This window comes from Drosophila mojavensis, unplaced genomic scaffold (assembly GCF_018153725.1).
Source record: "Drosophila mojavensis isolate 15081-1352.22 unplaced genomic scaffold, ASM1815372v1 contig_80, whole genome shotgun sequence".
NCBI classification, from domain to species: domain Eukaryota; kingdom Metazoa; phylum Arthropoda; class Insecta; order Diptera; family Drosophilidae; genus Drosophila; species Drosophila mojavensis.
In genome coordinates this window covers 10,170,134-10,184,515 of record NW_025318906.1, presented here as the reverse complement: position 1 = coordinate 10,184,515, position 14,382 = coordinate 10,170,134, and the positions used below count along the sequence as shown (strand labels likewise).

The 14,382-nt window shown below is 38.9% G+C and overlaps 1 protein-coding gene across 6 annotated transcripts in view; it reads left to right on the top strand.

The window, feature by feature from the left end:
• Window positions 1-14,382, top strand: part of LOC6579346 (F-actin-uncapping protein LRRC16A) — a 33,686-nt gene that overhangs the window by 13,684 nt on the left and 5,620 nt on the right. For 3 of the 6 annotated variants that reach the window (XM_015163625.3, XM_032730616.2, XM_032730617.1), the window contains exons 2-12: window positions 5,235-5,332; window positions 7,250-7,300; window positions 7,397-7,525; window positions 7,603-7,686; window positions 9,699-9,925; window positions 10,017-10,178; window positions 10,241-10,338; window positions 11,716-11,903; window positions 11,967-12,044; window positions 12,376-12,709; window positions 12,780-13,767. In XM_015163625.3, the coding sequence (XP_015019111.2) occupies window positions 5,235-5,332; window positions 7,250-7,300; window positions 7,397-7,525; window positions 7,603-7,686; window positions 9,699-9,925; window positions 10,017-10,178; window positions 10,241-10,338; window positions 11,716-11,903; window positions 11,967-12,044; window positions 12,376-12,709; window positions 12,780-13,767 (2,437 nt within the window). Of the gene's footprint in view, window positions 1-5,234; window positions 5,333-7,249; window positions 7,301-7,396; window positions 7,526-7,602; window positions 7,687-9,698; window positions 9,926-10,016; window positions 10,179-10,240; window positions 10,339-10,585; window positions 10,628-11,715; window positions 11,904-11,966; window positions 12,045-12,375; window positions 12,710-12,779; window positions 13,768-14,382 lie in introns of those variants that run through there. The other 3 variants (XM_044011031.1, XM_044011030.1, XM_015163624.3) reach the window with 2 other exon arrangements.

Genomic DNA, 14,382 nt, shown 5'->3' with positions numbered 1-14,382 from the left:
ATCAAAAATGTCATTTACTATGTACTTTGTATATCGAAATGTTGTTGTTGGAAAAGTTTCTATTAGTTTATGTTGTATGAATGCTAATATTGGTAACTCGCAATGGATTGCATTTACGACATCTTTTTTGACTACATCGCAAACTCTTTTGATTAACGAGTCTCTGTTTGAGAAATGAATTGTATGTCGGATTTTCTTACCAAATAGGATAACTGTACGATCAGAGGCTATATTATTTTCTTCTATTATAATTTGGTTTTGGAAACAGTTGATTGGTTTGTCTGTTGTGTCTATGGTGTATGTGAGCGATATTTCGCTGTGAATTGTGGCTCTGTCTGACTGTACATCGTCCTCTAGGGCATGAATATTATGCCGTGACAGTGCGTCCGCAACGTAGTTCTCCTTCCCTGGCTTGTAATAGATGTTTGCGTTATATTCATCTATAAAAGCTTTCCAACGCCTGATTTTTTGCGTTCGGGTTTCGGTCGGATACTGCAAACGTCAGAGGCTGATGGTCCGTAAAGATATTTAAATTTTTTACCCCATATAGATAATTTCGGAGGTTTTTTAAAGCCCAAACTATTGCAAGTAGTTCCCTCTCATTTGTTGCAAAGATAAGCTCTCTATCCTTTAATGTTCTTGATATCATGGTGATTGGTTTTCCACCTTGTGACAGAACTGCCCCAAGACCAGAGGATGAAGCGTCCGTTGTTAAATCAAACGGCTTCTTGTAGTCAGGGTAGAGCAACATTACATTTTCGGATGCAAGAACCTCTTTTAGCTTCTCGAATGCCGCATGTTGACTCTCGTCAAATTTTACTGGAATTTTTTTGGATTGTCCGGCGCTCACTTTGCCATTTTGGCCTTTTAAGATGTCGCTTATAGGTTTTGCTATAGACGCGAAGTCCTTGATGAAACACCTATAGTAGCTTGCCAACCCAAGGAATGATCTGACGTTAAACAAAGTTGTTGGTACTTCATAGTTACGAATCGCTTCAACTTTACTTGGACATGTCTTTATACCATTACTTGAGACTACGAAACCTAGGTATTCTACACTTTCTTTGAAAAAGTGCGACTTTTCTGGTGAAACTCTCATGTTGGCCTCGTATAGTTTATCTAGGACCCAGGCGATATGCTTGACATGGCTTTCCATATTTTCAGAAAAAATGATTACGTCGTCTACGTAAACATAACAAGATTTTCCAATTTGCTCTCTGAGCACATCGTCAATGGCTCTCTGAAAAATACTAGGTGCATTTTTCAAGCCAAAAGGGAGCCTGCAGAACTCATACTTTCCGCTTCCTACAGAAAAGGCTGTTTTTTCTCTATCTTTTTCGGCAAGTAAAATCTGGTGGAATCCGGATTTTAAATCTAGTGTTGTAAAGTACTTTGCTGTGCCTAAGTTGGATAAAATGGAGGCTATATTGGGAATGGGGTATTTGTCATCTATTGTCTTTTTGTTTAGTTTTCTGAAGTCTATAACTAAACGTTTCTTTTTTCTTCCCTGCTCGTCGGTACCTTTTTTATCTACAACCCACACGGGGTTATTGTATGGTGACTGGGACGGACGTATTATACCGTTTTCTAACAGATCTTGAGTTTCTGTGTTTACGAATTCTGATACGCCCATTGGGTATGGATATAATTTTGAATAAATGGGATTCTCGTCCTCTGTTCTAATAGTTGCAATGACATTTGTATTATACGGAAGCGCTTCATTTGGTTCCGCAAATACTCCTGCTCGGGCTTTGAGCATTGTTTGAAATTCCGTTGTTATAGCCTGAGGGGCTTCTATTTCTTTGACACTTGTGAAATTTACGGCTGGGCATTTTAGAAAGTTAATGGTCTCAGAACCATAGTTTGTTGTTAGTTTCTTATTTTTGAAGTCTAATAAAACGTTGGTTTGGTTTAGTAGGTCAAGTCCGATTATACCATCGAATGTCGTGAGGTTTGGTAATAAGAAAAATGTTGTCTTGGTATTAAAAAGGTGCATTATGCATTTCTTGTCAACTACGTTGTGGCCATGGATTGATTTTAATCGAAAGGGTTTTTCTACCGGCGTAATATTTTTTAGTTCTTTTAATGGTCTCACGTAATTCTTTGAGGCTCCGGTATCTATTAGCAACTTTATGGTTTTCCCTGCTATCGTTCTCTCTATGAACGGGAGCAGGGATTTATTCCTAAAAAATTGACCTGGTCGTATTCGTCCAATTCATTGTCAACGTCTTCTGTCTCGGTTTCTGCGATCGCTTGGTATTCGCTATTGTCCTGCTCGTATTCTGTATCTTCTGTTCCTAGGTGGTTAACTCTTTGCTGTTTCGGTCCTGTGAACCGTGCGCTACCGCTGTTTGGTCGTTTGTTTGCCTGTCCCTGGTTATTGTAGTTTTCGTATTGAGTGCGTCGTTGTTGATTTGGCCACTGAGTCTGTTTCGAGAAGGTCGCGTTTTGTTGGTGTTGCGTAGCCTGTCTGAAGCGAGAAGATGAGTCAACGTCCATTGGTTCTACCTGTTCTTGTCGTGGTGAGAATTCTGGTCTTTTGTAGTGTGGGCTTTTTCCTGGTTGGTTGTGTTTTGGGTCTTGAGCTAGAGTCTTGTCTCTGACTTGCTGTCTTTGTTCGATCTTCTGCGCTTTTTCTTCTATACTGCGGGCGAAATTTGTGGCGAACATATAACGTTCATGATTTGACTCAACTTCTTGAGCCAATGCCAATGCAGAGGGAAGATCAATTGGTCTAGCTGAGAATAGGACATCACTTAAGGCCTTCCTGGTTCCTGAGATGAATACTCGCAGGGCGTCTGCTCTATATTTCTCATTTAGCGAAGAGGCAACGGTGGTGTCGTAGGTCATGATTGTCTTATTTATAAGTAAAGTCAGTTTCTTTTCTACCTCGTCGTAGTACTGCAGTAGTGTCAAATTTCCTTGGCGGAGTGTTGACATCTCCTGTTCAATTAAGTATATCGGTCGTTTGTCGGAGTACGTGAAATCTAACCGATTTATAATGGCCTTAAAATTTAGAGGAGTGTCGAAAGAAGAGAGTACCATATCAGCAGCGTTCTTAATTTTGTTTCTTAATATTCCCAAAGCTTGATAATGCTTTGAGCTACCATCGTATTTCTCATATACCTTGTATGCGATATGCGCAGCCTTTCTCCAAGATACATAAGTTTCGCTTTTTCCTTCAAAGTCCGGGAGGGACTTCATGATGTCAAGGGTTTCGTTGCAAATAACACCTATTTTGATTTCTGCCTCCTTGAAAGTTTCTACCTCGGGTGCGCTAACCTGTACTGAATTTATACGTTGTTCAATTTCGTTTAATTTTCTATCAAAGCTATCTTTTTGAGCAGCTAAAGCGCTTGCGACTGCGCCTTCTACTATAGCTTTTAATTGATCTGAATTCAAAGCCATTTTTAAATTTTCTGTGTTGTAAATTTTTCGAAAATTTGTTATTAAATCTTGTATTTCACTATCACTCATAGGGCAAGTAAAGACAGGGAATTTTGCGTGCTGCGTTTTTTGTTATTAATAATTAATATTTAAAGGTTGAAATTGTATTTTTATTTGTTTTTACTCCTTAATTTCTTTTTTTTAATGAACACTCTACTCACATGTTCTTATATTATGTTAGTAGACTGTATGTTGTGTGTTTCTTCGCTGATGAGCCGCTTCGTGGTGGGTGTCTTCGCTGCGTACTGCTTCGTCTAATGCTGCTTTCTTTTTTTCTTTTTTCGTTTTGGTTATGCGTTTTAGTTGTCTTGCTGTTTTTTTTTTTTGCACTTGTGGGGTATTTATCTCACTGAATGCTTGTTTTAATCGAAGTTTTAATTTCGTTTTTTTTTTTTTTTTTTTTGTTCGTTTCGGTTGGGCGCCAATTAAGCTTTTTTGCTGTAGTTGTTAGATGTTAGTGTGCGGTGTTGCACAAAATGAGTAGACTTCAATAATCCCGTGGCGACGACCGACGTTCTTTATTATCAAAAATCAACTAAAGTACAGTGACATAAATTCTTATATCCAAAGCTAGCCCTAAACCCTGATTATGCTGACATTGCATATTTACGCGAGGCATCGCATTACTTCGGGCAACAACATTGTTGCGCGTTGGAGCCACTGCTGCTGTTGTGCAATATCCGCTGGGAACGGCTACATTCATGCTGACGGCGCGTGATCAATCTGAACATTTATGTTTTGCTGGTCGATTGTGTTAACTTATACATACATATGTATGTATGTAGCACGTTTAATGTGGTTATATATATGGCTAATTTAGAACGGGGTAGCAACAATGGTTGGGCTGCCCAAAAATATCAGACATTTCAATTCCAGCTTTGCCCTGCGGTGCTCGAATGCTCAAATGCCCAGACAAGGAGTCATAAAGCGCAGAGACCCCCCCAACCATGCAGTACGTTAGGCCTAGCCCCAACAACCGTCGAGCCGCTCCTGGAGCTCCTTTGCTCGGGTTTTTGTGTGCCATCCGGGCATACTTGAGATTTGGCGTGCCTGTCGCATGACATAATGTCAGCTAGAACAACAACAACAAAAGCACACTCAAAGTGTTCTACACCTAACCCACCCTCCTCTCTGGCTGCCGACTCTGTCTCTCTCCCTCTTTGTGCTCTCTTTCTGCTGGCATTGTCAAATGCACATGAAAATATCTCACTTTGAATAAATTCGTCATCGTTGTGAGGGACTGCGTCTGTGTTTCTCTGTGTGTGTGTGAGTGAGAGAGTGTGATTGTTAAATGAATATGTGTGTGTGTGTGTGTGTCTGCGTTATGTTAAGTAGCTGGAAATGTATATGAAAATAGCGGGGCTTAGCCATAGGTGTAAGAGAGAGGGAGAATCTAAGGCTGTGTAACTCAGCGAAATTTCAAATTGTGTGTTATTTTCTTCTTCTTTTTTGCGAGCTTGCCTTCATAAAGTGCCTACGTGTTTGGATTTGAAAAGGCAATATACGAACGAGCTGTCACCCTGGCTATGATATAACACAATCGCTCTATAGATATTGGCTTGCATAATAATAACAATTACGTGCACATATCATACACAAATATATACACACACATTTACATACATTTGTGTATAAGTCTGTAACTATAGATATGAACAGTTAATTTACTGCATGCACTTAATTGGCATTTTGCCAATTGTTTTTAATTAACCTCTAGCTAATGTTTGCTTCACATACACTTCCACAGTTAATAATCGCATTCTTTTGCCTCTTCTTGTCTCTTGCAGAAAGCGTTAAATCCATTCTGGGTCGGCACACAAAGATCTTGGTCAAGTATATGGTCAAATTGGAAACGAAAGGCGATAAAACAGAGAATCGTGTCTTGGTAAGTGTCGAGTGCAGTGCAGCCAAACATCAATTGGCCTGGCCCCAGGTGTTTATTTCCAACATCTACCTGGTCTCACCTGCCTTCCATCCAGCCATCCATCTGCCGGGGCCTGAGCTACAGATTTGCCGTGGCTCTGATTTGTATATGAAATTGCACGTTGAAATGATTCGCTTGAGGCTGTGCAGACCAAATTGCATTCAAATGGGCTGTGATGCCCTGGAATTGGCAGACGCCTTTCAATGGGGTATATTTGTCAGTTGTTTATATAGGAGGCAGTTATATTAAAATATATTCATTTGTTATTTCAATTACTCTCTTTGTTTCTCGTTCTTTACGTCTGTCTCTCTTTGATTTCTATCTGTCTCTTACTCTTTTCTTCACATTTTCTTTTAAAATAATATGCCCAGACTTTTGACACTCTTTTCCTTTTTATACGCCCCTGTCCCTATCTCTTGTTCTCTCTATCTCTCTCTCACTCTCTATCTATATATTTTCTGCAGAGAATTTGATAGTCTGAATAGCCTTCTCGCTCTGGCATCCCACACTCTCTTGCTACCTCTATCCTTCCATTGCTTTGCAGAGCATTTGATAGTCTATATAGCCTTTATATTCTTGAATTTCTTCAGTCATATACCTCTTCCCTCTCTCTCTCTCTATCTTTCTGTATCTCTCCTACATATATAGTAGTGTATACTCCTCTTTCATCTACTATTCCAGCACTTATCTAGCCAGATTCATTACCCCAGCCCCACTGCTCTTTCGCTCTCTCGCTCTCTGCTCACCTGCATCTCCCATCTTCCATCTTCCATCTATCTACCTGCCCGTTTAATAACCAGCAGCTGCTAGCCAGCTACCTTGAAGCATTTCGATTTGACGTCCATTTCCATGCTTGCCCATGCTTTCGAAACTCAATTAAAAGCCAAGCCGAAAGCCGAAGTTAAAGCACTTTAAAGTGCTTGGCTTCCACTTGCCGTCTCTTTCTTTTTTCTGCTCCTGCTCTGCAAGGGGCCGCATAGCTGTAAATGTAATTGATATTTTATAGCATACTTAGCGACGTTGTTGAATCCAATATACCCTGCCCTTTGGCTCTTGAGCGCTTTCAGTTTATGCTAATTTCTCGCCTCGTTTAGAGTCACATGACTGGAAAATTGATTTAGTTCGAGGCCTCGAGTCGAGCCGAGCCGAGAGTCGCAGAAAATAAAAGCTGCTTAGTGAGACAAAGTGTCCAATTACCCGAGTCACAGACAAATGGCTACTTAGCAGTTACCATCGACACCCTTCTTACTCTTCCTCCTCCCACACCTCCACCTCCGCCTCCACCTGCTCCTCTGCCTTGTTTGGTGCCCAGTGTCTAAATGAATTACAGAACGCACTTTGATTTTCAATTAAATGCTGCAAAAAAGTTTTCTTTTACACTCAAAGAAAATTGAGTTAGCCAACACTTCAGCTAGCTTCTACCTTCCGCCCCACCACAGCTACCGCTACCCCCTCTACACTTTGCACTTCGTTTATTGCACCAGCTTTTACTTGCGCCTCGAAATTGGCAGCTCGACTATGAAGCACATTTAGCCCCACAGCCCCACAAGTACTTATATTTCTGACCTCAACATATGCACAAGCTTTTGCATGTGCATCCGGTGCACTCAGCGAAAATTTAAAGCACTTTGTACTTGACTTAAATTTAATTGTCTATAAAGTATAAATTCTTATTTTATCTAAATTATATTAAAGTATTTTGCCATAATGGAAATAAACATTTCTCTTATATATTATAAAACTGGACCCAACTTAAAATATAAAATTAAATAAATTTTCCTAGAGTGTACCTCGGAAATTATTGAAATATTTTAAATTATAGGATATATTCTAAGTATAGCATTTTCTTCTCTAATTCAAAACTCTTCTTTTTTGCAGGTATTTACGCCCGTTCGGGTTTATTTGCTCAGCGCTAAAGTGCCCACAAAGGTAGAGTATACACACACACTCTCTCTTTCTTTTTCTCTCTCTGTCTATAGATATATACCCCTTCAATTACAACTAAATTATCTCTTAATTCTATAGATCGAATGCCATTTTCATTATCTGGATATTGTGGGCGTTGAGAGCAAAAAGTCAACACATTTCTCGATCATCACAAACGATCGTCCATATTCGTTTGTCACCACCGGCGATGCGGGCAGCTTTAGCTCGGTAACTAACTATACTATATGCACGAGTATATAGCCCATATCATCACTATAAATATTATATATATATATCGTTCACAGAATGCTGATGTCATATTGACCGATCTAGCCTCGGCGATCAAGCAAATATTTCCAACAGTTCCTCTCAAGTACATCATTAAAAAGGTAAGCATCAGAAAACCGAACACGCAATCGAAACATTTGTATTCGTATAATTGGCTCGAAACATGATATTGATAATATATATGTAGATAGATAGACAGCCTAGCTATATATGATATACTTACATATCATTCGTTATCAGCAACAGCATATATCACTAACAAAAATAATAAATATGTAAAATAAATACGAAATAATGTATAAGCAAACAAAATCTAAACAATATTAAAGTATAAATTATTTAATTTTTGGAATTTGTTAACATAAAACTCAATAAGAAATATAAATGTATAAAAAACATATACGAACCTTTTAATCATGGAATATGATGATGATATTTATCAATATCCACATCAATTTCTTCAGTTAATGAAGCATAAAATTCGATTCGGGTTTCGTCTTTAAGTAATTCAAAGTCTTCCCTAAAATACTTTTTACGATTCCTTTTAAACCCGCATAAGTCGCAAACTTTTCGTATTATGTTTTTGCCTAACTTAGTTGCTTTATGGACTAAAAAAAAGCAACAACAAGTTGATAGCTCAATAACTAAAAGTTTCTTTCCAATTTTTTCTCCTTTTCTTCAGTTTTTGTCAGTTTTGGCGATATGTGCGAATTTCCATAGAAAATATGTTTTTTTTTAGTGTGACTTGAAATTCTGTAAAATATAATGACCAAATAATGTCAACAAATACCGTATATATATGATAATATAATATAATTTTCACAGTTGTTTTTAATTGAATTACGCACTTTTTATATAGTTTTTTTTATGTATATACATATGCAATAATTAATTAAATGGGTGTGGGTGAGCTTTGGCAGCGTTTCAGTCATTTTCTTTTCAGCGCTGACTCACAATTTGCTTTTAATTAAAGCCCAATTAAATATTTAACGCGCAGTGGGCAAAAGTCAACTTAGCTTTTGACATACGATTCATAAATTGCATAGATTACAAATCGCTTTCATTAAATAAACAACAAATCGCATAAAGTTTTATGGCCCTATAAAAAAGTTTTATTTGTCTAAGGCTAACTCGTTTTCGCACATGTGAATTCTTATGCTGTTACTAGAAAATGTTAGCTTACGCTGCAGTAATAGTGTTCTGTTAGCGCCCTGTTAACTACAAGTAAATTAATGTAAGTATGTTAACGAACAGGTAGCTAACAGTGCTATGTTAAAGCACTGCTAACTACAATTTTTCACTCTGCTAATAATATCTGTTCGCCTGGTACCTCTGTATCGCAGCCATTCAAATTTAGTTTCTTTGCATAATAATAATAGTTACAAAAAAAAATCGTATTAAATAATCACTTCAGCCTAGATCGTTGCTCAAGTTGTCTCAAGGCGAAGTCTTAAATGATTTTGATTAAATTGTTAATGGACGATTAGATTGTTGCACACATGTAGATATGTGTAGGTGTACATTTTTATATACATATGTATTTATAGAGCTACTTGGGTGCGTAAACACCAACGCACACGCATAGGCCTACGCGCACACACACACGCGCGTGCGCTGCGCGTTGTTTCAATTAAGCGATTTGGATATGAAATTTGTTGCAGTTGCCGCCGCTACTTGAGCTTAATAATTCAATGCATTTTAAATGAATCATTGTAATTGTTGCTGCTGTTGTTGTTGTTGTAAGTTATGCTGGCTGCATTTGTATGCAAATCCCCACTTGACTCATCGCCAGCTCGACATTGTGTCTGGCATTTGTTGAAAACTTTGCATTTTTGTTATATTTGTGAGCCCGTGTCTTGGGCGTGTTTCAAGCAGCCAACAACAATGGCCATAACAATAGCAATTACAACAACAGCTACAACAGATGGGCGAACAAAGTGAAAAAGATAATTGGCCCAAAGCACGCAAAGTTAGCGTCAAACTCTTGAAAGTGTTAATGGCGCTGTTAACGCGCTTAAATCGCGCATAGACAGCGATTAGCTGAGCTTCACTTACCTTGACTTATCTTTGCTAATCACTCTCTCTCTCTCTCTATCTCTTTCTCTGTCTCTAGATCGACATACAGCCACCAGAGCGAGAGACAATATTCTCAGAGGAATTCCGTCCCTCGGATCCGCGTAATGTTGGACCCTGCGGCGGCTTTAGCGCTCAATATGCCTGCATGTGCGATTTCCATGGCGTGCCCTATCGCGAGGAGGTGGCCTGGGATGTGGACACGATTTACCTGTCCCATGACACACGGCTGCTCAATCTGCGCGATTTCGATCATCTGGAGCCCAAGTGAGTGTTCAAGTTTTGGTATCTTTAACAGTTCTTGCATTCTGTTAACTCAATGTTAATGTTGACTAATACAACTGTTCATCCGTTACAGAGACTTGATGGCCATTGTCTCGGCCCTGGAGTATAATACATTTTTTCGTGGCTTAAAGGCGGCTCACATGCGTCTCTCCCATGAGACGCTGGAACGCATTCTGCACGTGCTCAAGCGCTCGATGTGGCTAGAGGAGCTGCATCTGGAGGCACTAGGTTTAAGGTGAGTATTCTCTAATATATAAAAGTGTGCGATCTATGCTAATCTGTTATTCTCCATTTCAGATGGGATTTCTTGAATAAGCTATCCATATCTGTGATTACGAACAGCAGTCCAGCGATACGCACCATCGATTTGAGTCACAATATAATCGAGGACAAAGGTGTGTAGCACAGTGAACACACGCTAGCGTGTACCAGACCTACCCGACCCACGAGCAGTCGAATTTATTATTAATCCAATTAATCCAACTAACTGCGTTTCTCTTTTACTCCTAACATATTAACAACATTTATTGTTTAACATTGTTTTCTTTTTCCGTTTTCTTTTCTTTTTGTTTAATGTTTTTTACAAATTCAATACGTGTGTGCGTGTGTGTGTGTGTGTGTGTCTGCATTTGTCATGTGTAGGAGCTAGCTCATTGTGCGCTCTACTGGGAAAGATTGTACAAGGTTTGCAGAATCCCCATTTGACACACATTTTAAAAACTCACTTTAGATAAATCGAACTCTAATTAGGTTTCAAAATTCAATTCGAATCACAATTAAATTTACATTTGCATTGTTGTTGTTGTTCAATGTTATTGTTAATGTTCATGTTAATGCTAATCGCTGTTTCATTTAATCATAATATGCGATATCATTTCCATTGTTAAAGTGCTTATGTGACCTTAACTAATTATGAATTGATGACTTGTGTAAATAAAATTCAAATACATATAAATTCATGCACTACTTAGCCCACCGCCTAAATATATTAATTCATTCATAATTTCATATTCATATTTCCTTCATATATTCCTCTTTGGCTACACTATGATGATCCTTTATCAGGAATTTCGCACTCACTCTTATATATTTGTATGATATATGAGTCTATATATAATGAATTTCTGTTAAAACATCTTACCGCATATTGTATTTAAAGTTTCTATGAACTAATATCACTTTTATAATATATCATGCTGAGAATTCAACTGAGAGTCAACTGAAATAGAATAGTAGACTCTATATATACATATACTTTATCAAATCGTAATCATTGTATGATATCAGGCATACTATAAACATAGCTCAGTACTCGCACTTCATATTCCATTTTAAATAATCATTGTAAATATTTATCTTCATACAATTCAAATGCATTTATTATATATCAATAATCTTTCTACGATCTATCAAATTCAATGTCCATATATCAGAGATCTTTCATACAAATAATATTATATATATATATATATCATATATCTTAGCCAAATTTTTGTCACATCGAAATTCTGGTCACATAAGCAAATTCATGGCAGTTCTCTCTCGCTCTCTGTCTCTCTATATATATGTTCATATCTATATTCACATTCTCATTCATGTCGCTTGCTTCACGCCTTTTGCTCTCTGTGTACATTCAAAATTCTTGATAGATTGGCAATGAAAACAAAAAAATTAAAAACAAATGCAAATTTCACTTTGATTTCTATATTAAATTGTTGATTTTTAATTGATTCAATACATTAAATTAATACAAATCTCTTTCATTCGATCAGGCGCTATACATTTGGCTGGACCCATTGCCAAGGTATCAAAGGGCCTCTGCAAATTGGCCCTCGCCCATTGTGGACTCACCTCGAAGGGTGTTAATCAGATGTCGCATTCGCTTTCGCTCAATCAAAGTATTCCCAACTCGCTCACCTATTTGGATCTGAGCGGTAACAGTCTCAAGGATGATATAACCGTAAGTAAAAGATATACATACATATGTATATAAATATACTAATATAATTTGATTGGCTTACAGAATTTGCACAATTTCCTGGCTCAACCAAATGTGCTGGAGCATCTAGATCTGGCATCGACTGATATTACGCTAGAAAATGTAAGTAATGCATAAATGTTATGATGTTAACAGCGCATGTTAATAAGAAAATTTGTTGGGGAATAATTTGTTAAAGGAAATAAATATAAGTAATGCATAAATGTTAAGGAGGAATATGTTAACAAGGAATATGTTTGGGAATAATTTGTTAAAAGAAATAAATATTTTACGAAATTAATGTTTTATAAACATTTTATGAATGTATATAAAATTTAAAAATGTATGAATTCAATTTATCCAATGTTAACAGAAGGGTTATTAACAAACTGCTGTTAGCTGTTTGATATAAAATACTCAATTTAACATTTTCCCCTTTTGATATCATTTGCAGTTGTTTGGAGCTCTGCTGCGAGGCTGTGCCACGCACCTGTCACACCTGAATGTCTCGCACAACTCGTTCAGCACGAAGAAGGGCAAAGAGATACCGCCGTCGTTCAAGCAGTTCTTTACCAGCACGCTGAGCCTGAAGCATTTGAACATAGCCGGCTGCAAGCTGCCAATGGAGGCGCTGAAGAATCTGTTGCTGGGCCTCGCCTGCAATGAGTCGACGGCGGGACTCCATCTCGATCTGAGCAGCAATACGCTGGGCGCTCAAGGTGCTCACGTTCTGGAGTCCTGCATACACGGCGTGCGTGTGCTCCAGAGCCTGGACATCAGTGACAATAGTAAGTGGATGAAGATGAAGATAAGACATATGATTCATATTGATTAATAATATTCCATTTCCTTTGCTAGATTTGGATGCGGAGCTGGCGCCTGTGCTGTCAGCCATATCGAAGAATCCTTCGATACGGTCGCTGCATTTGACGCGCAGCATGACGGGCATGAAACCCAAGCATATACCCACAGTGATGGATGCCCTAGTGAATCTCATCCAGAAGGATGATTTCCCACTGGTGGAGCTGGTGCTGTCGGAGAACAAGCTGAAGCACGATCTACACGACTTCATCAATGCCTTGGGCAGCAATCAGAGCCTGCAGAAGCTGGACATCAGCGGCAACTATATGGGCGATGTGGGTGCCCGACTCCTGGCCAAGGCGCTGCAGATCAATAATCGACTGCGCACCATTTACCTGGACAAGAACAGCGTCACCCTGCAGGGCTATGCGGATATTGTTTATGCCTTGGAGCATAATCATTGCATGCGGACGATTCCTTTTCCGGTATTTGATATAGCGCCGCATCTGAAGAATCATCCAGAGAAAACGGATACCGTAATGCGAAAGATGCAGGAGCTGCTACAGCGCAACTGCAACGGGCTGAAGCGTGCGAATGGCCAAGGATTTAGGCTGCAGCACGGCTTCATGCTCTCCTCCACACACCAGCTGGTGGACAAGCTGGTCGCTGAGACACAGGACACCCTCTCGATAGCCAAAGGAGGCGGCGACAATGTCTCGGCGGTGCAACGTCTGATCACAGATGCAGAGAACTGCAAGCAGCTGATGCCCAAACTGCAGGAGGCTGTGCGCACCGATGCGCATCCCATCGAAACGAAGCTGACCCGTGTCGCCAGCGAACTGAGCTACACGATTCGCAGCTATCTGGAGGAGACACTGGAGACAATGATACGCACGGGCATCGAGCAGTGCCCCAAAACGCTGGGCAATCAAATTGTTATACAAGATCTGCGCAAAGCGCTCAACGAGCGGCTCCAAATACCCGAAGATTTTCTGCAAAACTGTTTGCTCAACAATGCCGGCAGCGAGATTATGAACAAAGTTGGGTGAGTAAACAGAAGAGAAACCAGAGAAGAGCAAGGCCGACAGCAATGTGTGTGTGCGTGCGTGTGTGTGTGCTTGGGCGCCGCTGTGAGTCTGAGTGTGACTCAGTCAGAAACTGAGGCAGACAAGATGACGCGTTCATCAGTTAAATCTGATACTCTCACGCTCGCACACACATACACACACGCACTGTAATTGCAGAGCTACGCAATTTCGTTGCAAAATATTGATCAACAAACAAAGAAAGATATGTGGCGTTTAAAAAACATTAGTAACTCAGTATTAATTTTTATTCATTTTCGAAGTGTTTGACACAAAATTTTTTTTTAAATACGTTTTTTATATATAAATTGTACATATTTTTTTTTATAAGATTTTAGCAAAATTAATATGATACCAATGTCACATTAGCACGCTAATTGATATTATTCATAAGTGCACACGCCAAGAAAATTAAAATAATTCGTATTTAAAGAGAGACAAGTATGGCATTGAATTCATGACACACTTTGATAATGTTTCCGCCTCACTGTTCGATTTGCAGCTTACAAGTCTCTCTCATCAGTGCATAAAGGAGAAATAAAACAAAACTAAAAAAATGTAAAGAAAAGCTCGAC